Raw genomic sequence first — 27271 nt, forward strand, 5'->3', positions numbered from 1 at the left:
CTGCTGCAACGTGTTTATTATGTGCCAAAAAAACTACACCACAGCTTACTCCACACATCTGTAGGAGAGTGCAGTCTTGCCTGCATATGCTACAATGAGGTAGAGACTTCACACACAGCTTCACGAAACCCACAGAGTAGCTGGGATATGCAACAATGCAACGGCAGCTCAGCAGGAGGGAGGGGGGTTATGACACTGGTTCTTTGGCACACAGCTTCCCAAAGAGGGGCAAGTAGGTGTTTTGTTTTGTTGTTTTTTTTTAAAAAGAAAAAAACTCAAGTTTTCAAATTCCAGTAGCATTTCAGTGACTGCAACTGTTGCTTCATACACTTCTCAAATGAAAGAAATAAGGGAAGGGTACTTGTCCCCTCTGAGAGAAAGGGCTCCTGTGAGCCTTCATCTGCCCCCACCAAAAAGCAGCCCTTTTTTTAGCTCAGTTACAAAAGAAAAAAGTCCTGTGACTTTGTGATTAAAAACTTCTATCAACCCTCCCCCCCACGTAAGTGCAACTTAAGAAGGTGCCATAAACCATTTAAAACTATACACAGCAGCCGCTCAAATACCGCTTATCCGGTCCAGTTTCAAATCCGAAAAAAAATTTTTATTCTTGGTTGCAAATGCCTTGATTTGCAACTGTGAGAAACAGTGACCAGCAGTCCCCCAGACACAAATTTGCTATAATGTTAAAAGCTGCCAGGAAAGAAAAAAAAATCTCTTGTTCCAAACGACTTAAAAACTGTTTTAAGGAGTGTAAAAAGGAACCGGTAAAAACCCTCGAGCGTAAAATATGAAATATGATTTTGGTTTAAATGAAGAGCAAAGTCTCCTTGTTGTTTACAGTAAAAAACACCAGCTGAACACTCAGTTTATGCCGTTCAGGTGGGGGTTAAATAAATGGAAAGGCACTGTATGGCAACTGCAAGAATGAAACCGAGACCTGCGTATCACCACCATCAGTATTGCAAGGAATGTAAAAAAGCGCTTTTAATAAATAAACCTAGATGTAGGCATCGTGTCAATACCTTCCGGACACGTAGTTCTTTTTTGCTTTTCATCGGCAAAATGAGGAACTAAAATCTGGGAAAACTACAGAGTCGCTTGGAGGGTGAGCCAGAGGTCCTTGCCCGGGCGCACCCCCTGAAAACAAAACCCGACAGAACTCATTGTGCATTAATTAGTGCAGAAACAAAGACAGATTCAGCAAGTGCAGAGGTGACTATGATTTTCCCTTGTCCTTGGGAAGCCAGCTCCCTGGTCGCCAGGGGCAGGATGGCACAGGCAGCTGCCTGACCTGCCAGCCTTGGGCGCCACAGGCCACCGGGCACGGCCAGCCCCTCTAGCTGGCATCTCGGTTCTTCTGGTTCCGCATCAGGGGGCTGTGGTGGCGCAGGCCCTCCATGCTGTGCCGCCAGTGCCAGCAGCTCCGGCAGAAGTACTTGAAGCACACCTGGTTGGGGGAGAAGGAGGAGAGAAGCCGCTGTCAGCACCAGCAGGAGGGAGGGGAGGCTGCAGGAGCTGCCCACTTGCTCTGCTGGAGAAGGAGCGGGGATTCCTGGCAGCCTCCATGCAGTTAGAAGGTATGGTCTCGGGGAACATTCTCCCCACCTTCCCCTGACCCGACAGAGGCCTGACTAACCGCAGCAAACCCACTAAGTGCCCACCTCAAGCAAACGTGCTGGGCTCCTACCATGTACAGAGATGGGGCCGGCTTCCCGCACTCCCTCCTACCACCGGGCTGCTTGTCAGGGCCCCTGCCCTGCTCACCTCCTACAGAGCAGCTACATCATATGGCTGCTAATTTGGGAGAACATTCAAAGACAGCTGCTCCTGTCTTAATGCTAGGCATGCTGCACTGAGAAGAGGCAGTGGGGTGTGCACCACAGTCCCGGTCCTACCTCTGGCTAGCCGTGCCACCTCAGCCAACCCACCAGCCTTTGAACAATTACCCGAGCATGGGGTCATCTGTGAACAACAGGGACATGCAGGAGTCTGCTAGAAGAGGCTCATCAGAGAGATCTGTGTTCTGGGCTTTACCTAATAACCTGAATTTACTCACACCCCCCCATGGAGCCTCCGGTTTAACTCTTCCCTGCCTGAGCCTCTGGCCCTCCGCAGTCAGCAACACTGCAGAAAAATCAAGCATGGCTGACCACTAGTGGCTGAACAGGCCCTCCCCAAACCTCCCCGAACTCTCGTCCCAGTATGGGACCAGGCCAGCCGCATGGACACCCCTTGGAAACACTGCCCAAACACACCCAGAGCCCTCCTCCCTGCCACCCAGGAACATTCAACAGAAAGCTCCCCACTTCTGACAATTGTGGAGAGAAACCAGGTGCAAATATCTGGAGTCTGGAGGCTCACAAGTGAAGAAGGGGTCCTCAAGGAGGGGATGACCAGTGGAGAAAGGCCTGATTCGAACTACTGTGCCCAGGGACACCTAGGTGTGATCCCAGAGTCCTGGGATCGAGTCCTGAGTGTGGCTCCTTGCTCGGTGGGGAGCCTGCTTCCCCCTCTGCCTGCCTGTGTTCTCTCTCTCTCTGACAAATAAATAAATAAACCTTAAAAAAAAAAAAAAAAGAACTACTGTGCCTGGCTCACAGGTGCTGCTAACCATACCCACCCAGGTTCCTTTCATCTGCAAAGACATCATGCCACCTGCAAGGGGAAGGGCAGGGTATCAAGACTCAACAAAGTTTCCCAAGGACTTGTTTCCCTGGTCTGACCATCAGGGAACATGACTGCTGCCTCCTTCATGCTTTCGTAGACAATCCCAAGAGCACCAACCTTCTAGGGACAAACGCGGCATGACAATTTTTAATTGAGGGCAGGGACTTCCTAGACATTTCAAGCACGCTGGGGACTCACCTGATCTCGACAGAAGAAAGGACCAGGCTGAGAACTGCAGATATGACACAGAGAATCCTCTAGGTAAGGGTCAATCTGAACCTACACAATGCGAAAACAGGAGAATGAGCACTCTTCTCGCCAGGAAGCCAGATGGGCCAGGAGAGAGGGGACGTTACTGGGGTATACACGGGAGTGCAGGAGGTCTCGTTTTAAAGGGGAGAATTATGGGCAGAGTACAAACAGAGTCCATCGAGGACAGATGCGCACACACAAGGCCAGGCTGGCAGGCTCCAACACCCATCACCGCGTCTGCACGGGTTTCTGGGCACCTCAGTGCCGGCAATCCATCACCCGGCAAAAGGTGTGTTCAGAGGATACACGTCAGGTTGGAGAATGGGAAGCCAGGCCGCCCAAGCAACACCAGTCAAACCGCTAGTGAGCGGAGACCCCTCCCAAGCTGAAGAGGCTCCACGGTCCCAGCTCCCCTCCCTCCTGGAGCCTGCCACCGCCTGGCCATGCCCAACCCTGGCCTCACGTGGCCCACTCCCTGTGCACCCCCAGCAGGGACGAGCTCCAGGCCCAGGCCTGCCCTGGGTAGTGAAGACCCAGAGTAAGGGTAGAGACCAGCGCACTCACCTTCTTGGTGAACTTGGTGGTTTTGATCTCCACAAAAGCAGCACTAACTGCTTTCAGGTAACTGCGTTGGTTATTGAAAGTCACACGGCCAGACCCTAAGAACAAGAGAACAAACCTACCTTCTAGCCAAATTCTCCCAAATGCTACTTGTCAACACTCAGGAAACCCTGGCTCTAGGGCTGTCAGACAGACATATATAAGACACTTATGTAATTTTAAGTCTTCGAGTAGCCACACTGAAGTGAAAAGAAAGTGGTGGAATTAATTTTTATAATATAATTAATTACACCCAATATATCCCAAATATTATCATTTGAACACGTGGCACTAGGCATATTTCAAGCATTCAGCAACCCCATTTATTAAACGGTGTAGTTCCGTGGACCGCAGGGGCACAGACCACTCAGGAACCAGGAAGGATCTGCTGATGGAGATGGGGGCAGGCAGAGACTCGTGGGGTGCACACAGATGCACAGGCAGGGTCCACACTGGGAACCAAGACGCAGAGAGAACACCCCTCCGAAGGGCCGGCAGCAGGCAAACCCCTCCTGGCCTGGAGGCCCTCCGGAGATGCAGCAGAGAAGCCAGAAGAAGACTCCTCCTGCCCAACGCTGCCTCTGCCCTGCAGCCTCTCCGGTCCCTGTTCCCAGCCTGCAGTGCAGCCCTGACGAGCACACCGAACTCCTTCCCGACCAGACTCAGGGTGGGCAGGCAGAGTAAGCACCTGGGGAGACGGGTTAGCCCTGCCTTGATCACACAGTTCAGGCCCTGCTCTACCTCCAAACCCCACCACCAAGATTATTCTGCTATGGCTGAGGAATGAACCTCCTTTCTCGGGGGGCTGACCAAACACCCAGCCGTGAGGGCCACAGACTTCCTTCCCTCAGTGAGGACAGCATAGGCCATGAGTATACTCTGCTGCCCGAGTCACCCGGCGTTGTCCTTCAACCTGATCTGGTCTCTGACCCTAGAGACAAGGCCACTTTTCAAGAACTCTTAATTTGAAAAACAGGCACGTTCAGGGAGGTCCCGGCCTTTTAATGAGTTGTTGTTGTTGCTGATGCAAACTGGTTCGGCTATGAACTCTGAGCTTCCAAACAAAGTTCCGGTCTCCCCGTCACCTCCTGTGATCTCCTACCACTTTCTCCCCTTTCGTGGGCAGCGGTGGGAGAGTGGAGGGTGCAAGGAGCAGTACCGACGGCTTATCTAGAAATGCTGCTGCGCTGCTGGTGGATGCCGACCTGCAGACCTGGGTCCGGCCTCCCTCTCCGCTCCCGTGGGAAGTATTACGATCTCGGTCTAGCAAGGTCCCAGGGGCCACCAAGCTTTCCCACAGAAGTGGGACACTTACCAATGGGATACTTGTGCTTATCTGTGTCAATCCCAGCGTACACCACTCCACCAAATAGGTCGTTCAGGATGGCTGCCAGGGCCTCGGCGTTGAGCATCCCATGCAGAGCACCGACAAACACCGTCCTGCTGGGGTCGAGTCTCTGAGACGGGCTCCGGACAAAGTTGCTGTCAGCCAAGACCCAGGGGATCACCTGCACCTGGAAACCACCCAGAGGTGTGTGAGCCCTGGCAGGGAGCCAGAGAGAGACAGGCTGTAGTGCCACGAGGCACGTGCCCAGCAGCGGGGACGCGGGTGTACTGCCCAGTCCCAGGTACACAGGCGCTCAGCAGCCACCTCACCCCAACCACAGCTGGGTTTCACGCAGTCTATGTGTCCCAAGTGGGGGAAACAAGTGGAACAGCAGCCGCTCATCCTGGAGAGCAAGCACTGGGCTGTGGTTCCAGCAGAGGACCACAGAGCCACCGAGAGCACGACGTCCTTGGCGCAGGAAGGACTCAGAGACTGAAGGAGACGAGCTGGAAGGACAGAGGGTGGGGACGCTCAAGGCCCCACTAGGAGACGGTCACTGGCCCAATGTGCACGTGAGCAAGCGTGTGCCAGGGGCAGTGGGAGTGACTGGAGACAGGCAGGGTGGACAGCTCACAGGGCAGTGTCACGGCACAGCAGGAGCTGTGTCCTTTGCCCCATGAGTCCCCTGAGCCTAGAACAAAATCTGGCACGGCAGGCAGAGTACCCCATGAGGAAATGCGCTGACAGATGACTGGTGTTTTTGGAAAGTTGGTTCGTGAAGATCCAACAATGACAACACCAGAAAGTCTCAGAACGGGAAGAGATCGGAGACAGAAGCTACAGCTGAGAGGACCTGAAGGTCCAGGGGACACTGGGCACAGAACAGGCCAAGACCAAGAAGATTCTTTGACAGAGGAGGCCGCACAAGTCGGACCACCTGCCTGGTGGGAGACTGAAGAGTTGGGGCTGAGGGAGTCCAGGCCGAGAAGACCCTGGGATGAGCCACCTGACGCCAGTTACCAGGGAAAGCTCATTTCAGGGGAAGATGAAAAATCCCATGTTGCTTTTTCCACCCTCATGGGGAGAAGTATCACGTCTTGGCCAAATCCCAGGGGCCAGGCAAGCTTTCCAAGCATTCTCTTACACTGGGTGCAAGAATCTAGGATTACAGGACATCCCCAAGAAGGGCCCCACAGGAAGGTGGGGCTCAAGGAGGACATGAGGCTGGAGAAGGGAGTGGAGCAGAGCCACAGGAGTGAGTGACTGAAGTGACAGGGAAAGAAGAGAAGAGAGTCCAGTACTGACTGCCCTGGTGGTGGGGAGGGGACACAGGAGAGGAGAGTCTGAGAGGAAGAAGAACCAGGACAGCCTTGAGTCAGCACATCATAGACCAACTGCAAGGTGAAGAGGTGGGGACAAGAGATAGGGAGGGGCCAGCAGGGGCACTGAGCTGGGCCAGGGGCCTGTAGGATGGCCATGGCAGCCCCTCACCATGAAAGCAGGGGACAGGATGATGGAGCAGGTTAACCAAGTCCTGGAGTGTAACAAGGTTGGGGAGCTGCACGAGCCCCACACAGCAAGAAACGGCAGCCCCCAAGACCAGCTTACTGTGCCACTAAGAGTGTGAATTAACATGAGGAAACAGCTGTAAAGAGCCAGGCTTGTTACTTGGATTATTTTATTTTAAATCCAATGTGACCAGCTCAATAGTGTTCTTCTCCCTTCACCCTACAAATTTTAACTGACTTTACTTCCTAGAGCAGTTTCCAGTCCACAGAGAAAATGAGCTGGGCGCAGAGCTCCCACGTTGTCCCTGCTCCGATGCACACACAGCTCCCCCGCTCAGAACAGCCTGCCCCACGATCAGGGAACCTGCGCCAATACAGCATCACCCCTGAAGTCCATGCTTTACCTTAGGGCTTAATCTCAGTGCCTGCTGCACATTCTGGGAGTTCTGACAAAAGTGTGATGACAGGATCCCCCCACTGGGGTGTCAGCCGGAGTGGTTCCAGGGAGCTACAAACCCCCAGTGCTCCAACTATGCCTTCCTCCCTCCCTCCTCCAGCAACCCTGGCAACTGCTCGTTTTTTTACCACAATAGCCATTGCATGTCCCATTTTATAAATGAGGAAATGAAGGTTCAGATATATTAGATATCTAGTCCAGTATCGCAGAAGTGATGTTCTCTGGAACCAGATTTTTAAAACGACAACACTGATCTGAGCACAAAACTTCTTTTGACCATTGGCCAAGAGGTTCTCCGTGGATGGTGTGGGCTAAGGAGAAGTTCACCCACCACAGACTGGGAGGTCAGGAGGCACAGGCTGAGGCCAGGACTAGGGAGAAAGAGCCATAGATTAGCAGTTAATTCCAAGTTCAGAAAGCTGCTGTTTTCTATTTCATTTCATTTGGGACAGAGATGTTGGCTGGAAAAAGGGCTGGGACATCGTCTGATCGCCACAGGCAGGAGCACACACATGCCGGCCAGTAAGGCCCGGAGGTTGGTTGCTTTTCTACTATAACAGAGTATTTTGTTGTCCTTACTGTAGCACGGGAGGAATGCTCTCCCACAGTCCACGTGGTCGCCTGCCCCATGAAATCCACGACCTCACACACCAAGCACCCAGCCCAGAGAGGACATCGTGCCGACTCACCTCCTTGCAGCGCATCCTTCGGCTGGACATCTTAAAATAATATTCGCTCAGACCGTCTGGGCTCAGGGGGTCATGAGAGCAAGCCTGAAGCAAGGCCCGGACAGACTTCTCTAGTTCGAAGACCAGATACACATACCCTATTTCCAATGAAAGGAGGAACAGCATTAACATCCCTGGGGTGGTTACTCCTCAGCCTTGGTTTTGTAGGAGGGGGTTTCTTCCAAGACAATTGGCCTCGTGTGTAAGATACATGTCTGTCCTACTCCCGGAATGTCTTTCTGAATAGAAGCACTTGCCAGGTCAGGTGGCTGGGCCAAGGGAGGGAGAAGCACACTGTCTCCCACCCAAGGGAGGGAAAGGACAAGGTGGGACACAGGATCTCATCATAACCATACGGCTCTTCATCCCAGAACACACAACACGTTCCAGTTTGCAAAGCCAGGCTGGCCTGGGGCAGGGAGGATGACAGGTCTGTGGCCAGTCTGCCGGGGCAAAGAAGTATTGCTTTAAAAGCCTAGTTAGAGCACTGGTTCGGTTCATCTGAACACTTTCGGTGGAGACGGGGCAGAGTGAAAATAGCACCTTTCTACAGGGAGGGGATCTCGTTTCAGACCAGTAAGGAATCAGATGCTTGGTCCTCATTCCTGCCAACTCCAAAGGGATCTCAGAATTAGGTCAGGCAACAATGTAACTGGGCAAGAAAGGCAGGCACAGGAAAGCTCTTCGGACGCCTCAGTCAGAGAGGAAAGTAGCTGCTGGGGTTCAGGTTTGGAGGGACGTGCACCAGGAAGTTGCCCACAGCAAGACGCACAGGCAGCCCCGACTGCAGTGTAAGTAAGTGTGGACAGATGGGACGTGAGCTCAAGGAAGCAGAGGGCGTGTGCTGGGTTGGAGAGGAGTGCCAACAGCTGAACGTTCTGTGCCCTGGAGTGCCCAAACCATGTTACCAGCATGCAGCTGGGCCAGCCCAGCATCCCTCAGTGCAACTGCGTACTAGGGAGGGGGAAAAAAAAGCTCCTACCATGTCTGTATTACCTTTAGGCATATTACCTTTGGGAGGACACCGGGGGTGCTTGCCATCCTTACCAGGCCACTCCACACTCAGAGAGCCAAAAACACGGAAAGTGTTAACCAATCCAGCTGCAAGAAGATGGAAAAGAATGGCAGAAACTGATAAACCCCCCCAACCCCGGGACGGCGCAGCACAGGACCACCAGTGCTCTTCTCTCAGACTTGTCTCCCTTACAAACAACTCAGAATTGACCCTGGGTCTCAGGTGACAAGTGTAAGCACCAGACACAGAAGCAATACATGGTCTACAAAATGCACCCCTGCCCTCACTTACTGCTGATACCCGGAGCTCAGGCCCCGCTTCAGCCCTGGCCTCAAGTCCAAATTTAATGTTCTTGAGACAAGGCCCACCTTCAGTGCTCAAAGCAGCAGGCTTCAGAGGCAGCTCACCTTCCGTAATATCCCAAGGAACCCCTCCTAGGAACACCTTGCAAGAGTAGATGGGGTTCTTGTAGTTCCGGGGAGGAAGCTGGCCACTCCAGGTACAGGTGGCTTCATTCACAGCTTTGATGACAATAAAGAGAGAAATGGGTCAGAGGATCAACAAAGTCACTGCTCTTTTCTGGGATGAACTTATCCAGGAAGAAAAAGACAGGCCACGGTCCCAGCCTGGCTGCCTGGGAGGACATCCATGAGTATTCTGAAAGGCAAGAAACCTTAAAACTCATCAAACCAGTCAGCCTGGTAGGACAACTCTAAATCACTAATTCTGTTGCCACTAGAACACAGAAGAAGAGCAAAGCAGATGTGTAGGGTGAAAATGATCACAACCCAAGCGATTTTCAAACACGTGACTGATAAGCTAACCATAAAGCTGTTTAATCTAGTCATGGCTTACAATACTAGTTTCTAATTACTCTAAAGTCAACAAAGCAATTCTGTGTACAATGTCCTATATGCTTACTGATCCAAAGTGGCCTTCTCCCCGGATGTTCGAATGAAGAACATACACTACTGTTTCCCAGTCTTCACTCTGAACTCAGTCACAGAAGTCAGGACACAGCCAGTAAAAACTGGCAGGAGCAGCCCAACAAGATGAGAATGTCTCCATTGTTCCCCACCTCAGAACCATGTCCTATCACTGCCAGAGCGAGCTTCACGCACCTGAACAGACACTGGGCCATCCTTGATGCCAATGCTGTGAGATAATAGATTTTCCCCCCAAACACCCCGCTTCCTATTTATACCAAATGCAAGTCTGTCTAAACCCACTGTGACATTTCTCTGACTCAAACAGCTCGTTAAGGAACCCTTCTCACTGTACAGAGTAGAAACCATCTTCTGGTTGGCCTGTTCTGAAAACTTCTAGAGGCCCCTCTGTTCTTGGCGACCAGCTTGGCCTTTAGCCCGTCTCAGTCTGTTCCTTTCCAGATCAGTGGGGACTGGCTAGCCCTTGCCCATTTTAGTCCCTCAGCCCTAGGGCAGACAGCCAATGAAGCCAACCATCACATCCATCCAGGACAATGACATGGAAGCTCATTCCTTAAAAGGCACAGGCCCGATGTGTTGCTATGCCAAGAACTCGGGTACCATCAGCAATATTTTGCAAACAAAAACATAAATCAATATAATGGTCTCATCCAAAAGCAAGGTAATGTCATTTCATAGGCAAACAATGGCACTAGTACAAACATGGGTTGCCAAAACCATTAAGCGAACAGGGTGGCAGAAACAGCAGGGGAGAACGAGATCAGGTCCAGCTCTGTGATGGGAAAGATGGACAAACTGAAGCCTACAGAAACAAACGGATGGACACACTGAATATTCACTCGGTCTTCAACTCCAGAACCTTAGGAGAGTGGTCCGTGCATCTCCCTAAAGCTTTGGTAAACAACTTACCAAGACTCCTTAACTTCCAAGTACTGGTAATAAGATGAGGGACAGATTCCATACGTGTTTAAGAGAATGTAGTGATAAACCCTAAACGTTCCCGAGAAACCAGGACATCCCTTACCTTAGAGGCTGACCCAAGGACCACCTACCCCACAGTACATCCCTGAGGAGACCAGTCAGAAAGCCTCAGGGAAGAAAGCTCCAGCATGGGTTGTGTCTGACCCATCTCTGAATTAGAAAGGGGAGAGGTAGACACAATCCTGGACATCACTTCCAGGGCTTCTCCTGAATGCACCCACCAGTGAAAGAACCAAAGCAACACCGGTACACAGCCAGTCTCCATGGGAGAGCACAACAGAGAGGTGGGTCCAACCCCATATGGGCACAGCCTCTTTCCTCTCTGCTCGGCCTCAGAGAAGTTCTGGAGTTGGTCCCACTAGCACTTACTCCACGGAATGGACCAGAGACAGTTCAGCAGTCTGTGAACTAAGGTCACTTACTCAGTGTGCCCAGAATGAGGCCCCAGGCCCCAGGCATGGCCAGGGCCACACTCACCTGCTGCTTGCCGGTGCAGCCTGGCCTCTCTCTCGATGCTGAAGGGGTCTCTGGGAGCTTCCAGGAGGTCCCAGGATGGCCACACAGAAGCCCCTGGCCATCTCTTGGATGCACTGGTTGGGGACGGGCTGACGGCAGCGAGAGCAGCTTGCTCTTGGTCCATCCGGGACGCAACCCCCATCTTTAAAGGGTCTCTGGGACCACCGCCCGTCAAAGACAGGAAGGGCAGGGGAGGGGAAATACGAAGACTTGACTAGGGGAGGAAAAAGGAAGATGCAAGTTTTTAAAGGACAGTTTTGTTATAAAAGTAATAATCATAATCTATATAGAAATTATACCATTTAGCTTTGGTATTTTCTCTTATGCATTTTCTTCCTATGCATTTTTTATTAGTTATCCTTATACTAAAATTTAAACAAATCCTTTTTTCCACTTTTTTTCATATTCCCAGGCAGCCTTCACAATCATTTTTAATTAATTTATGATAATCTGTTTAGGGAACAAGCTGCATTTCACTAACCTATTCCCCTACTGTTTAAATTTAGATGCATTCCAAGTTTTCAGGATTGTAAATACAAATTTTAAGGTATAGTTTCTTGCTTTGTGTAGCTTTTTTTTTTTTTTTTTTTTTTTGGTCCAATTCCTAGAGGCAAAATGACAAAATGCTTTCTAGGAGGTTCTGCTTTCTGTCAGAAATGTATGAGATTGTGGGTTCCACTATAAGCTTGTGTCAGGGCTCTACATTTTACTAACTTAAGTGGGTAAAAATGATACATTATAAAAAAAAAACACACAAACTAATTGCTCAGAATGCTTCCTAGAAATTCAAATACTTCCTGTATTTCCCTCTGCCGTGAGCTGTCTGCCCACAACCCTTCATCAAATAACCCTTGAGGTTGGGTATCTGAGAGAATTCTTTCAACAAAATCCCAAAATATTGAAGGTAGTTATGTGGTAAATTTCCAAGACTGAGCCCCATCTGAATCAGCACAGGCAGAACCAGAAGCATCTAACCCCATTTTACAGGGGAGTCAACTACAGCCCAGACAATCAAAGGGACCTGCTTCTGGTTCCTGTTCTGGAAACATGGCCTAAATGGATAAAACCAACAGGCAGTGGAACACCAATGCCAGCTTTCGTATTCTAGGACAGGCGGACAGGAGACCAGGCAGGTGCTAAAAGGTCAAAGGATGGATGGGAAAGTAACTACGTCCAGCGCTACCAGTCCTGGATACAGAGAAGAGGGTAGGAAGAGCAGCCATCGTATGCACTCAGCTGTGAGCTGGTGACGAGGAGTGGCAGCAGAGAAAGTCGGGTGCAGAAGGCACCTGACATTGTATTTGATTTGAGGATGATTTCTCCCTGCCATTCCCATGTATGTACTTCCCCGACCCCCATCCCTTGTCTATTCTAATCCACCCGCCAATTCTCCTCAGCGCAGGTGCTGCTCCCGTCACACACAGCTGCGGACAAGGGGCGTGTGGTCACGAATTAACCCTGAAGCAACAGTTCACAGATTTGTCACGGCCTCACCCGGAGAGGTGACACGGGTCAGTGAGAACAGAGGAGCTCCAGTCAGTCTGATCTGGATTAAAATCCTGGCTCTGATAACGACTAATGTGTGATTTGTAAAATCTTCACTTAGAAATCTGAGAGAATACACGTCAAGGTATGTAAACATCCTGTTTCCAGGCTAAAGAAAACCACCAAGCAGGTCAAGAAAGACAACAGTGCAGGACTCCCATATTCACTTTTGAAATGAACTACTTCTCAAAGTGCTTGAAGTAACTTGTAGGAGGAGAGTCCACTGCTTGGGTCCTGAAATGTACCGCTCAGTGAGCGTACACGGCATCGTCTCCTCTGTGGAGGAGGAAGGTTCTCAGCACGTTCCCCGGGGCCTCCTTGGATTCCGTCATTCTGCCTCCCGCCGGCACTCTGGTGGACGCGCTTCCCACACAGGCTCACTGGCCCTGCCCCCCTCACTCCCTGACAAGCTACGTACTATCAAATCTGAGAGATGATCTGATCCAGAACTGAAGCCACTGGTGTCTGAGTCAGAGGGACTGCTAGAACGGGAGTCCAAGATGGGCCGGGTGTCCAGGCGGGATCCTCTAACTGACGGTGCTGGGAACTTGTCCACCAAGTCAGATCCAAGGGGGTCCAGAGGCAGGAAGCTCAAGGGGGGTTTCCCCAGGACGTTGCCGAGTGGGTTATGGAGCATGCTCAGTACTAGGAAGACAAAAAATAAAGACATCTCGTGACCTCTTAATTTTCCTCCCAAACAGCAGTCCTTCCCTTTTTCCCCACAGCCACCTGAGAAGATACACAAAGGCACCACCACAGAAGCACGTCAGAACCACGGGAGAGTGCGATGAGCAGAATGACGTCCCAACACCGGCCATGGCCCCGTCAGAGGCAGCTCCAGGACGGCTTTCTGAAGACCAGAGTTCTTGCTGCAGCAGCAGCAGACGAGCTCCCCACCACCCAGACTTAAGGGTCAGTGTCAGTATTTGGGAAACTGTGCTGGCAGGAACCCTGGTCACAGCTGCTATTAACGCTGGATACACACGTCTTGCTGCCGTAGGAGACCCCTTCAGCACAGCTAGGAAGCCCAAACCACACTCCTTCCTTACTGCCTGCCAATGTGTTTATTCGAAGAATTCCCACCTTTCTAAGAGTATCTAGCTACATTACAGAATTTCATGTCACGCCCCACAAGTCTGGTTCAACAGGAGCACACCATCTCTTCTGCAAAGCTCCCTTGTGCAAAGTTCTCGCCTGTACTCTCTCTCTCCTATTCACCCCCGAACTTCAGACACTGAGGATGGTAGCAGAAGGACAGTGAGTGTAAGCCCAGTCTGGCTTAAGACAAACTAGGGCTGGAACCCTAGGTCCGACACTGCCTCTCCGTGGCTGTGTGCTCGGTAAAGCTCGTGGAGTCCCCATTTTCTCAGAACATCCTGAGTGGAATATCAACTATTTCATAGCTTTGTCAGGAGGGTTCGACAATTAAGACAGCAGATGGGAAGTGCTCAGCAGAACAGTGCCCAACACACAATAAATATTTAACTACCAAACATCAAGAAAGAGTGAACCAAAGCAAGAAGAGGTGAGGGAGGTAAAGTGGAAGAAGGGGACACATCTTTCCACCCTCGGTCTTGAAGACATAAGGAATCCAAAGGAAAACGTGTCTTTTGCCCACGAGAATAAAGAATAAAAGGGCTTTGCCATGGAGCATGGTGGTATGAAGCTGAGGAAGAAGCGTTCATCTGATACTGTTTCCATCTAAAGACAGAGGAAAATGTCCGCCTCAAAACGGCTGTGAGGTGAAACCAAAGTCATGTGTGTCTGTGTCTGCGAGTGTGTGCGTGCATGTTTGTGTGTGGCGGGGGTGAGCATGTGTGCACTGTGTGTGTCTATGTGTGTATGTGGGTGGGTTGTGCGCACACACACATCTGTGTGTCTGGGTGGGTGCATGCTTCAGTGTGTGCGCGCACATCTGTGTCCGTGTGCAGAGTCCGTGTGTGTGTTTATGTGCATCTGTGTCTATATGTGCAAGTGCACGTGTGTGTGTGTGTGTGTGTGTGTGTGTGTGTGTGTGTGTTTGCAGAGGCTTATTAATTGGTGGCCGTGCCCAGCTCCCCACCCCAGGTCACGAGTGACACACAGGTGGCCAGAGCTGAATGCCAGCTGTGGGCTGTGCCGCATCCCAGGCGACAGGCAGAAGCCTCTTCTGAGACACAGGCCAAGGGAAAGCACACTTTCAGGGCCGCACGCACACACGCCATTCACGACAGAATGCGTGTGCCAGGGGAGACCAGCCCACTCTCCTGCAGCCCGAAGATGAAGATAAGGTGGGCGGATCTTCAACTTTCCAAGCACAGGGGATACTGTGGATGTGTGTGTGTGTGTGTGTGTGTTATGCTGGTAAATATACCCTGGATTCACCAGAAAATAGCCCAGTCCCAAGCAGAGCTGCCACTCTCCATTCCTACCACATGGAAGAGCACTTCAGTCCCTCCACATGGCAGCCGCCACTGAACGCACTCGGCAAACCTTATTCTAGCCGATCAGACACGTGTGGGGGGGGGGAACTGCAGCAGCTACAGCAAAGAGTCTGTTAGTTTATCACTTTGTTTTGTAAGAAAACATTCTTTTAACTAAGGCCTTTGAAAGCCATTCCTAAGCACAGTCCATAGCTGTTTAACGTAAGTGTCTCTCAACGCTGGATTCTGACATCCACCAGAAATAACCCTTGTCAAACTTCTCAAACACTCCTGACAAGGACCTGTGTCCCCGCAGCGCAAAATCCAAGCCCCCGAGCTCATGCCCTGAGAAGGCAGTGGGTTGCCGACTTACTGGAGCTCCTTCCTGGTGCTGCAAAGCCTGGCATAAAAGATCTGTGAGAACAGCAGCTCATCCCCACCGGCCTGAACCTGGTCCCAGCGCCCCGGAGGCCGCATATCCCCCACATGCTACAGAAGTAAGTGTAGGCGCTGAGTAACAAGGGAGCAACCACATCACACACAGCTTCGAAAACCAAGTTTGGGCACACAGACTTCACGGTGACGGCACGAGGGGAGGAGCAGAGGTGGCTGACAGGACGGCCCCCTGCACCCGGGGCCCAGCTGAGAGACTGTGTCTACGCTCGACGGGCCACGCTCTCCACACAGGACATACAGGGCTGTGAAGGAGGAACTGGGACAAGAGCTGCAGGGGAGGCGAAGGACGGGTCACACGGTGCAGGTGAAGGACAGAAGGTCAGCACAGTGGATGCAGACGCAAGCCAGCCATTTCAGTGTGCTGACAGCTGCAAGAGGGACGAAGGGGCAGACAGAAGAAACAGAAGGGGCTGGGATGGTGAACACTGAGCTTTGAGGATGGCAAGATGAAGGACAGTGACCAGCCATGGGCTGACATGGAATGTGTGGAGCCTGAGAAGCTGGACAGCTCATCCAAAAGGATATTAAAGGGACCCATGGTGATAACTGGGCCTGGGGTTAAAACAAACAAGCAAACGAACCCTGAAACCCTCAAAGAAGGAAAGAACGGGGAGACTGGAAGGAACAACAAAAGGAATGGCTGAAGCAAGTGGTCAGTGAGGCCCGGACGAACGCTCTCTCTCACTTGACAAAGCAGCACCGGGGAGGAAAAGCCCCAGCAAATGCACAAGTCAGAGGGAGCATTCCCCAGGGAAAGACAAGACAGGACTGTGTGTCAATCCTAGAAAAAGGTACAGTACTGTAGGGAGCCCCAGGAGTTGTCAAGGGAAACAGCATAAAGCAGCAGAAAAAAGCTCAGAGAAGGTGGCTGGCCCAAAGGGTTTGTGTCTGGGGACGTCAAGGACGATAAAGATGGGCTATAGTAACTGTCTTCACCCAAGGTTTCTTAAAAACACGTTATTTGGAAAAGTCAAAAAGCAAAATGGGTGCCCCTGCGACCACTCTTCTCATTCACATCAGCTTCTGTTCACTACCATGTTGGTATTTCTGTTCTCCAGCCACAAATCCATCCACCTCAGCTAACACGCATTTTTTTTTTTTTTTTTTTTTTTACCATGCCTGCAAAGATATCTTGAGACTCTGTCAAATTCCTGTGTCAAAGCTAAGAATTATGTCTACGGAACTCCTCTCAATGTGATAATAGGCCTGTCTAAAAAGAAAATGGCATGACAACCCACGCTGGCCACTAATGAACTCACTTCCTTAAGTGTCCATGGTTCACGGTCAATCATCTGTTCTACAATTTGGACCAGGTTCAACCAAGCTCCTACCATCCACTAACAGCAACTTCCACTTCCTGCACACAGAGCATGTGCCAGATGCTCTGTCAGAAGCACTTTAGGAAAGTAATCTTCACTAAATCCGAAGCAGTGAGTACTAGTACCCTGTCTGAACAAAAGAGAACCCAAGGCTCAAAGGTCAACTACTGGGCGAAGTAACAGCTTCGGATTTAGTGGTGAGTGACGGGACGGGCCCCAGCTCCTTCTGACTCTGAGCTCTATCTTCGGTAATGCACCGGCTACCTTTTTTTGTTTGATACCCAGGACTTCACATCTTTTTGTCTTCATGTTCTCAACACCTTTTATTCAAATTCCTTTAAGACCATAAACTACTGACAAAGCTCTCGCACCTACCAAAGGTCAGTGCCTTGGGATCTAAATCATCCAGGCCTTGAAACTTCTCTAGGGCCTTGCCACTTTAGGAACTCATTAAAAATGCATCGTGGGCCCCACTCCAGACCTACTAATTCAGAACCTGCATTTTGAACAAGATCCCCAGGAGGATTGCGTGCATATTAAAGTTTGAGAAGCACTAATCTAGAAAAACCTGAGGCTTGCTACATCAAGCTTCTCATCAGTTCCCCTCACCACACCCCAAAAGCCTTTCATGTCATTTCCCTTGACTTAAAGACTATAGGTTAAACACAGCTCTTACAGCATAATGGCAACTAATACCTAAACTAACAAAAGCACGGTGGCTATATAGGACATTTCCCAAATGAGTTGACAATAACCAGGAGCAGAGAATACACAAGACTGATACAGACTGTGAACAGTTTCGGGAAAAATGTTGACTACAGCAAGCTGAATGTCGTGAAAAATATTTGGGACAGCTGGAAGACTTCGTAAGCTCATGCTGGGCAAAAACAGAGGGAGCTAGGGCCTACTGCTTGAAGCAGACCCCGGTTAAGAGACAAGGAGAAGTGCCAGGAAGGACACTACCGGGTCACATGACAAAACTGGACTACGAACAACAGTTTAATGAAAGTGTTGTAGCAACTTTGCGTTGACTGGAATTGAGAACGTCTCTGTTATATAAGAACATCTCTGTTCTTAATGGGTCAGGAAGAACTTATATAGAGACAGAGAAAGAGAAAACGCAAGTGATAAAGGTAAATGCCAACAACAAGAGAATCCGGATAAAAGAAATACAAGTATTCCTTGTGTAACTTTAAGGCTTTAGTAAATCTGAAATTATTCCCGAAGTTTTTTTTTTTAATGACATGAAGGAAAACTAGTCAATTCCCATTGGACTTTCTCTGCCTCTTGCAAGGTAACTGGATCTAGCCCAAAAAGGAGAATCAAGCACAAGAAATAGGGCCTAGATTCCCCAGCGGGGGCGGTAGGGGGAGGGGAGGGTGATAATTAAGTACCTTTCAAGCCTTAGCCTATAAGAAGAAATAATCTTCTTTTAAACAAGCTTTTTAAAACCTCAGAAACGTGTATGAATATTTGCAGGCACACATGTGGACAAAGTTCTGCCTTCTCAACCAAGCATGCCGACCCCTCCAACGGTAATTAGCTCACACCTGGCAGAGAGCAGGTGACCCGCATCTGCTGAAGAGTCCGGGAAGGCTGGAGACCTCGCCTCCCTTAGAGCTGGTATGCTCACCGAGGCTACACCCTTTCTAAAAAAGTTATTCAACTTAAGGACACAATATTGACATGGAGACAACACGGAAGTAGGGGAAAAAATTTTAGTTCATCCCAGCCCATCACCAAAACAGAGGCTGACAGAAGTAGTTACTTGCTACAGCCAATTTGTGACAGTACTCCTTCCAGTGGTTTCAAATACTTTCTTCAAAGAGAACTAAACATATATAGGTACAGGTAGAAGACAGTTACTCTACTCGAGGAAGGCAGGACAGCAGAGGCACCTCCCTGCCCTCTGTTGGGATCCTCGCAGCCATTGGTAGACACTTCCATATGCCAGTCTGGAAAAATAGGACAGAGTGCTTCACTGAACACAGTCCCAACCACACACAAGAACAAGGGCGAGGGGCTTAAACTGATAGCTCCGAAGATGACAAGGCCATCCAGCAGACCTAAGATCAGAAGACCCCAGGATTAACACAGCTGGGTCACATCAGCCCCTCCATGCAGTTTCTTGCAAATATTACAGTGGAAGGGGCTAAGGATATGAAGTTTGACTAGAAGATACAGGGAAGACAAGAAAATCTTGTATGAACAGGCACAGGATCTTCCAGATGTTCTGATATTTCCTTCAACCCACAGAAGGAGCCAGGTTTCTGGAAACTGTCACCTGTGGTCAGACGCCCTGGAGTGACCTGTCCTATAGTCAGCTCGCACAGGGCCTGGCCAGGTAGTTCTGTCAATAACTACAGATCAAAGGAAAAGCTTCTGGGGAAGATGGCACCTCATTTCAAGAGATGGAACCTGACTTGCTCCCGGCTCAGGCCATGAGACCATCCTTCCCTTGGTGTAAGGCTGCTAGGTGGCCAGCATTGATTTTTACCAGCTGAGAATCAGGAGGGAAGGAGCCAAACAGCTGGTAACTGACAGGCTCCCCTCTTTCTCACTTGACACAGGAAGTACATTTTTTGGAAAGACACACCCTTTAAGCTACATAACTTAAATCCAGTGGAAGTGACAGGTCACTCATGTTGCAGGCCAGTAACTTATCTCGAAGTCCACTTCCCATCACAGGGCACAGAGCTTCACCAAGGCCAGATGTCGAGTATTGACCCAGATGGCTTGGGGGATGGAAAGTATGGGAGAGAATTCCATAGTCACCCTTCAGCGGGGGCCAAGGCCCTGACCTCTGTGCTCTATTCCTCAACTCCACAACTTGGGGACTGGAGAAGTCTGAGCTTCTGGTGGCCAAGTGTATATAACTTGGGTCTTCCAAAAGTGACTAAGAAAAGCAGTGTTCGCTTTCTGGAGCAGAGGCACTCATCCCCACTCACATACTGGCAAGAATCGGCATCAGCGACAGACAGCTCAGCTCTCAGGGAAGTCACGGGGAGGAGAGGCCCTGGCAGAGGGTTCCAGCTCATTAAAGCTACCTCTGAGGGTACAGGAGACCAAATCAGCAGTAATATTTTTAGACCGATTGTTAACTTTCTCCACTTTCACCCTTCTATGCCAGTTCCTGTGGGTTTTACAGCTGAGTCACTGTTCGAATTTTCTGAAGCCTTCCCCAAGAGTACAAAGTCACCCCGAGTCTGGTGGTGGCAACAATAATGGCAGCAAGAGCTTGGCACCGGATATGGGTATCGTAAGACAGTGTCTGAGTTTGAGCTCAGCTTGGGGAGAGACCAGGCCTAAGACATCATAGTCAGATGCCTGCTATCTACTGGGAGTCGTCATGGAAAAAAAACCCAGACCAGGGGCCATTATTTCTAGCCTGAGATTTAGGGCCACATACCGAGAATACCTCTTTTCCGATCCTAACCCTCGGCTCTAGACTGCTTGCTCAAAATCCATCTGAAGGCACAAAGTAAGGAAGCGGAGGGCAGCCGTCAGTCATTCCAGGCATAACAACAGACTATTCTTTTTTTTTTTTTTTTGATTTTTTATTTTTTTATTTGACAGAGAGAGATCACAAGTAGGCAGAGAGGCAGGCAGAGAGAGAGGGAGAAGCAAGGCTCCCCGCCGAGCAGAGAGCCCGATGCGGGGCTCGATCCCAGGACCCTGAGATCATGACCTGGGCCGAAGGCAGAGGCTTAACCCACTGAGCCACCCAGGCGCCCCAACAGACTATTCTTTGCCTGTAAGTCCCAACGCTACAACTCTATACCACACCTCAACTCCACACCACACCTCAACTCAGGTGACAGTCTTCTAAGTGTCAACCCCCTCCACGGACTGTGGAGGTGGAGGTCAGCACACGCGCTCTCCTACACAACTTCTTTTTCATCCAGGAGGCACCGCACTGTTTACTGCTTCGCAGGCCCTCCCTCTTCTCTGCACTGAAGGCTCTCCCCTCAGTAGACTGCCTGACTCCATGACAGAGTTCACATCCTAGTGAACAACAAAATCTTCTGTAAATATGTGTCTTCATGCTTTAGAAGCTATGGAGGTTCAGAGATACTAATCTTTGAAGAAATTTATCCATCCAACTGATGAAAACAAGTAGGAGGCAGAAGAATGGAAGAGACCTTGACCAATCTACAGTTCAAAAGTACCCAGGATTAACAACAAGCACAGTGGCCTGGCATTCATTATTCATTCAAAAGACCCTTATAAAAAGCCAGGGGCCAGGCACTGTGCTGCATGCTGGGGACAGAAGAGTGACAAAGTGGATAAGTGAATTAGATTTGTAGAACTTGGTCAGCCCCAGGAGGACCATGTTCTATGGACGAGAAGCCCAACTCTGTCACCTCAGAAAGGCTGAATGTCACCTCAGAAAGGCTTCTTGGAAGGACAGCAGCAGCAGAAGCAAAATGCCAAGAGTGCCCCTCTCATCCCACGCTGACCCAGCCTGCACACCCAACAGGGAGCCTGCAAGTAACAGTACGAGGAACTCCCATTCATAACCTGACCGGTTAGCAGTCAGGATAGAAACCAGAGAAGGCTGACAGGTTAATAATCCCTGAAGGACTTCTAAAGGACAGGGGCCTTTAGAGATGCCTCTGGCATCCTCAGACTGAACATCTGGTCTACCTGCTGGGCTTCGGTACAAGGCACACAAGGACTCCCTGGCTTCCAGCTCCCCCCACCCAAAGTAGATTCTCAGCCATCCCCCTTCCTGCTGAGTAATACTATGCATGCAAGGGTCCCCAGGTGGGATCAGGAAGACCAACCCAACAGCTGGTGCTGCTGATGGGCGGAGACCCAGGTGGAGGGCAGTCAGAACTGTCCGCTGCACACCCTAGCCTTTAGTGGCCTCAGCAAGGGAACACAGCCCCTCTGTCCGGACGGCCCCAGGGCTGATACAGAGATACTCCAACACATGTTCTCATCCCACATATTCGAGTTCTGCTTACAGGAAGGAAGGTGTAACAGAAAGCACAAGAGTTTTAGAACCAAAGAGACCTGGGTAGAATTCCGGCAGCTGTGTGATTTCTGGCACTTCACAACCTCTGTGAGCCTACCTCCTCATCTTTACAACAAAAGTAATGCCTGTACCCACTTCGCAGGACTGTGGAGGCATTAAAGTTATGTGATCGACTGTGTGTAGGAAGCAGTCGGTAACTAGTGGTTTTTAGGCATTCCATCCCCCATCCTGAGCTCCTGGGGATAGCTTTCAGAGCCCTGCTCCTCCACTACAGGACTTAAGACACTGCCAAGGAAGACAAAGGAAGAGCCAGACACACGCCCTGGGGTCTAAGGGAAACACCCACTCCTAACATTAAAAGGGCTTCCTTCCCAGCAACAGGTGAGGCCTCAGGGTAGGCATAGTCTAGAGAGAGGGACCCCACAAAGTGCCATATCCAAACCAATACTGACACAAATCTCAAAACCAGATTCCACCTCCAGTGGAACCAAGCAGGCCTCTGAGGCCAATGGAACCCATGTAACAGAAGGACCCTAGTCCCCTGAGAAAGGTCTCCATGTACCAGCCTCATGCTGAGAACCCAAGGAAGGGTTGTCCCTATGCAAAAAAAAGAAACCTAGCTATCTCTCTGTACACATCTGTATCTCCTAGGGGAGAAAATGAGAGTGCCCATCGTGCTTGATGAAAGTGATATGAAGCCACTACCATGCGGCATTTAGTACACCTTCTCACCGGTTTCCCCTGGGCAGCCATGGGGGTTTTATTCACTGACGAATAACCTAGTACGTGGCAGATAGCCAGGACTCAATGCTTGTTGAATAATGTGAGCCAAGATATTCAGTCAAGAGCCCTGCTAGCTCTACCCATGCACCCAAAACTGCTAAATACTTAACAGCAGCAGAAGATGGTCAAAGGTAAAGCCATGGGTGCCTGGGGCAACAGATCACCAAGCAGAGCCCAAGGACTCAGCCTGGACCTTGTGCACCACACGGACAGCCCAGTGCCACGCTGTCTGCAAGGGTGACTCCCGGACTGTCCAGAGCTGAAATACCTCCTCCCCCCTGAAGAAAATGAGCTAGTTGGTCTTCAGATGGGAAGGCAGTGTAGGCACTGGAATGTGGGCCGCGTGTTCCCACGTTGCTGGCAAGGGTGCCCGATCTGGCACCACAGCCGGCCGGTGGGAGGGCTACATCCTACTCCAGGAGGCAGTACCCCCATGTGAGCTCTCTGAGAAGGGCCTGAGCTCAGAGAAAGAAGAGGGATGGCTATCACCAAAGTTTCAAAACTCAAAGACATCATGGATATTAGGGATGAGTGTGTCCTTAACCCTCAGAAAGAAAGACAGAGCCACACCAACCCTGCCCATAGCCAGATCATACCACCATGGCAGCCCTCTGGTCCCTGTGAATGCTAGGGCCACAGACTGCAGTCCCTCCTTGATCCACAGAATCATGCAGTGTTTGTCACTAACGCCTGAGATGAAAGGCGGAGAAATAAATCCATCCCCACCTTGGAGACAAACAGCTGTAAGACAAGACATTCAAGTAGTATGGAAGCCAGAGAAATTTTGGCTGGGTTCAAGCTATTTTTTAATAGCCCAATTTCACAGTAACTTTCAAGCCATGTTCCCCAAGACCCAAGTTGGGTCCTCCCTGCACTTCTATGTGCTGTAATACCTTTCCAGAGGACCCTTGTAGCTAAGACAGACCAGAGCCAATGAAAGGCCACGCCCCGACCTGCTGTCAGTGAAAGATAGTGCCTTAGTCAAACGTGGAGCACACAGACAGGTGCCCACCTCCTCTGTGAGCTCTTCCGTCTTTTCCTGAGACACCGTGGGAGTGAGGACAAGGTCAGATTCATAGGCCATGCGGGTCGACCTCAGAGGACCACATAAAAGAAGTGACCATGGCCTCTTAGCCAAGATCCCCAGGCACAGGATATCATACTTGCTTACGTGGGGGAACAGGGCACCTACCAACCTTTCTGGAAAAACCTGAGTCAGCTGAAGGCCAGTACTTCAAGAAATTCTATCTTAATCCAGAGGTAGTTACTTATGGCAAAGTTCTTTCCTATCCTCAATCAAATTAAAAAAAAAAAAAAAATCCAATCCCCTAACCCCAGTCAAATGGGATTTTGCTGAAATAACTGGCCATTAAAATGCCAACAAACACAACAGTCCCAGGCTCTGCAAAGCATTCTAAAAAAAGACCTGCGCCAAACAGGGTGGAGGCCAGAGAAATCAACAAGACAGTACCTTGCTGCCTTGACTGCCAGTTTCTGGAGCGGGGGAGGCAAGGAAAGGATGGCAGGCTCGTGAACCCCACAGGCGGCAGCAACAGCAAATGGCCGCCCCACCCCCACCACCTCTCCATCCCCCCAAAGTGTCTGCTGCCGACACTCTTTTTAATAAGACACAATTCACACACAGCAAAATATGTGGATCTTAAGTTACCTATCATATTTCCTCAGTTCCCATTCTTCCTGAATACTCCAAGCCTTGGGTCTCGCCAACCCTTCCCCCGTGTACCACAAGAAGGAAATAAACGGGCACTGGAAAGGTCTCACCAGAAGCAGCTCAAGGGGTTGCCAAGAAGCCCCTTCAATTTGTCCCCATCAAATCCTCCCAAGGCAACAAGGGGCCCTAAAGGGGAGTGGCTCTTCTCTGTCCATTTGGTTACCCTTCACACAAAGAAAAACAAAGCCTCCGCAGCTTAGAGTTACTCCACCCCACTGACCCTGCCTACCCCTAGCCAGGGTCAATGCTCTTACCCATATGTTAAGCCAATTTCAATATCCTAGTGCCACCCAGCCTCACCTGAGGTTAAAATTATTCCCCTGCCATGATTCTGGGACCACCCATCCTCATATACAGGCCCCTAGCTTTCAAAGCCACTGAGAAACAGAATCTGGACCTCCAGTGATCAGCCCCTGAGGTCCCCCTCCCCCACCTAAAAGTGTTTTGCTTCATCATCTCCAAGACAGGCCTGGGCACTAGGGAGTTAGCTGGATCTTTTCTGCATAAGACTGTCACCTTGGGGACCCTTCTCAGGGCCACCCCAGGTGCAGACTAACAACTCCAGGGAATTTATCAGGGTAAGTGGAAAAGCCATGCCTGCCTTTACGAGCCACCATCTGTCCTGCCACACTCACAGCCAGCATTTCCATTTCTTGCAAAACAGCTCCATGTTGTATGGGGGGGGGGTGATGCAAAGGGGAAGAGAACAACTGTTGCTGTGGACGTCTTCGCTTGCCACCCCATGCGTCCCCCTCCCCCAGCCAACTCATTTTCTGGCACTCACCCGAGTGTGTGCTGCTCTGGGCTGAGGCATCCGAATCCTGGGTGCTCCAGGGTCGGTCCCAGCCTGTGAGACTGAGGGACTGCAGGCCAAGGCACAAGTCATTTGCATCTGGGAGGCCCCGGGAAGAATCTTGCGCAGAGGTGGGGAAAAGCATCCTGCTTGCAACTGTTTCTTCAGAGTCCTGGAAGTCTGCTTTGGACAGGAGGACAGCAGAAACCCCAGAGTTAAGGGCTGTTTTCCCCAGTATCATCAACAATAAGTCTTATTAATAGTAGTTTTCCCAAGCCCGAGGAGCAGACATCCAGGCTAGCTGGACGCTGTGGCCGCTGCCTCTGCACTTTTGGGGGCGTTAGAGCAAGAGCAGTTGCCATACGGCCCCCTCCCCACATACACACCCCTATCCCGTCTGCATTACAGACGGGGCCAGCATGTGATCAGGCTGCTGATGCTTCCCGCTGCCAGTGACATCAGCCGGCTGAGCCGTGCAACAGAGAGCGGCATCATCCCTCACAGAATGGGGGAGGAGCAGGAGGGGACGACAGGGAGGAGACTTGCCTCCCCGGGAAAAGATAGCACAACAGCTACTTGGAACAGTCCGGGTGCAGTGCCGGTAAGTCCGGGTTCCGAGGCAGCGCCCTCCGGTCTCCAGCAATGGTGGCCAAGCGGCCCTCAGGCACGACTGAAGTCCTCTCCGCTGACAGCAAAGCCAAAGCAGCCGACTGCCTGCCTGTGTAGCTCTGCCCTCCTGCCCCTCCCTTCCCCTCCCTCTGCTCTCCACCCCCAAACCCAAAAACACTCTAGTCCTGGACTCTCTCCAGCTGCTTGCTCAAGCCCTGGTTTTGCAGCCCAATGCAAAGCTTCACAATCCTGCTAGCAAAAATCTATGTGCTCCAAGTGGCCCCCTGAGCAGCACCCTGACACAGCAGTGTTTACCACGGAACAGGATCACCTTCGGAAAAACGCAGCACTCTGGGACCCTGGGGGACAGCCCCTGGTGCTCCAGGCTTGTCTGGAGCAGTTTATCCCAGAGAAAGAGGGTCAGCTGTGGCAGAGGGAAGGGAACCACTGGGCTGCTCAGGTGTCCCACAACCCACACGCCCAGGTAAGTACTGCCCTCACCAGGACGATCCCTGTCCCCAGCGTTCCCTCACCGCAGCAGGATGGGCCCGAGTCATAAGCAGACCAGTCAGGTCCAGCTCCCCCACCCTCCAGCAACCACAGGGACAGACTAAAACAGGGGCGACACCGCTAAAACAGGAGAGACAGAAGGAGGAGAAACGGTCCCAACCATATTCTGCCTCATCAGACATCAGTGCTCAGGAGCTCCCCCCACCCAGCTCTGCTGATACTCTTTCTCTGGCCTTCCAGGAGCACTCAGAGCTACGCCAGCCAGCTGGGAGGCTCACGGATGCCTCACTCAAGGTGCTGCCCAGGACCCAGGCCCTACTCCTGTGACCACTCACAGCTCCAGCAACAAAGTTCAGCTCTGCCCGGAGATGGTGGAACTTCCGCCATTTTCTCTTTGCCACCGTGCTCTCTCCCCCATCAGTCCTTTTCCATCATGACCTGTAGTCACAAGGCTTCCCCCTCAGAGAAGGTAGAGCCAAGTCCCAGCCTCGGCAGGCAGGCCGCTCCCACCTAGACCAGGTGGGAAGCTCTCCACCTCTCTTGTTCCTGTGTTCCACAAGGAGTAACCAGATACAGGAAGCCAGCCCACCTGGGACCGCCTGTGACAGGGTCCCAGGTGGGCAGAGGCAGGGGTAATGCTGTTAGCCGCAGGAGACGCCAGCCACAGCTCCCTGCACTGTACACCCTCACGTCCTGGGGCACTCAGGCATAGCCGAGAGGAGAGAAATGACCGGTCCGTGGGAGGGACTCATCCCCTTGGTGGTTTTTTCCTTTGTCTTTTCTTGTCTTTTCTTTCCTTTTCCTTCCTCTTCCTTCCTTTCTTCCTTCCTTTTTTTTTTTTAGAGATTTGCTGCTGTGTCATCCATCCACGTTATTCCTGTCTGCCTGTAGACACTGCTTGCTCCCGATCTGTGTTTGTTAAAGCCCCATTCACCACTGCACCAGGCCGGTGTTGCCCTCACCCCAGAACACTCCCTCCTGCTGCTCGATGCTCACACTTTGCACAAGCTAAAAGTATACTTTAAAAATAATCTGTACGTATTAATTACAAAAATGTAAAGCTACCTTTAAAAACATCGATATTTAAATACCCAATCCCCCCTAACCCTGCTATCCATTATAGTCCCTTCCACCCCACAACGA

At 50.9% G+C, this 27271-nt stretch overlaps 1 protein-coding gene across 2 annotated transcripts; it reads right to left on the reverse strand.

The window, feature by feature from the left end:
• LOC111152644 (cytoplasmic polyadenylation element binding protein 1) lies at nt 1-25762 on the reverse strand. Of its 2 annotated transcripts, XM_022511185.1 has the most exons (11): nt 25556-25762; nt 25001-25189; nt 12962-13188; nt 10960-11212; nt 8962-9075; nt 8551-8640; nt 7501-7637; nt 4835-5033; nt 3484-3578; nt 2866-2946; nt 1-1447 (listed from the first exon to the last, which is right to left on the reverse strand). In XM_022511185.1, the coding sequence occupies exons 2-11, from the start codon at nt 25152-25154 to the stop codon at nt 1337-1339; spliced, it is 1461 nt and encodes a 486-aa protein (XP_022366893.1). In that variant the 5' UTR covers nt 25155-25189; nt 25556-25762; the 3' UTR covers nt 1-1336. The 2 variants fall into 2 exon arrangements, with proteins under 2 accessions (XP_022366893.1, XP_022366892.1); XM_022511184.1 differs by lacking the exon at nt 25556-25762 and having other exon boundaries at nt 390-1447; nt 8536-8640; nt 25001-25169.
• Nucleotides 25763-27271: the final 1509 nt, after the last annotated feature.

This window comes from Enhydra lutris, unplaced genomic scaffold (assembly GCF_002288905.1).
Source record: "Enhydra lutris kenyoni isolate GAN:26980312 unplaced genomic scaffold, ASM228890v2 scaffoldscaffold29, whole genome shotgun sequence".
In the NCBI taxonomy this organism is placed as follows: domain Eukaryota; kingdom Metazoa; phylum Chordata; class Mammalia; order Carnivora; family Mustelidae; genus Enhydra; species Enhydra lutris.

Coding starts and splice junctions, on each gene's coding strand:
- LOC111152644 (XM_022511184.1), bottom strand. CDS start 25,154: ATGCTTTTCCCCACCTCTGCGCAAGATTCTTCCCGGGGCCTCCCAGAT. Junction 9,076..10,959: donor GCTGCACCGGCAAGCAGCAG/GTGAGTGTGGCC, acceptor TTGTCATCAAAG/CTGTGAATGAAGCCACCTGT. Junction 3,579..4,834: donor TAAGCACAAGTATCCCATTG/GTAAGTGTCCCA, acceptor TCTTGTTCTTAG/GGTCTGGCCGTGTGACTTTC.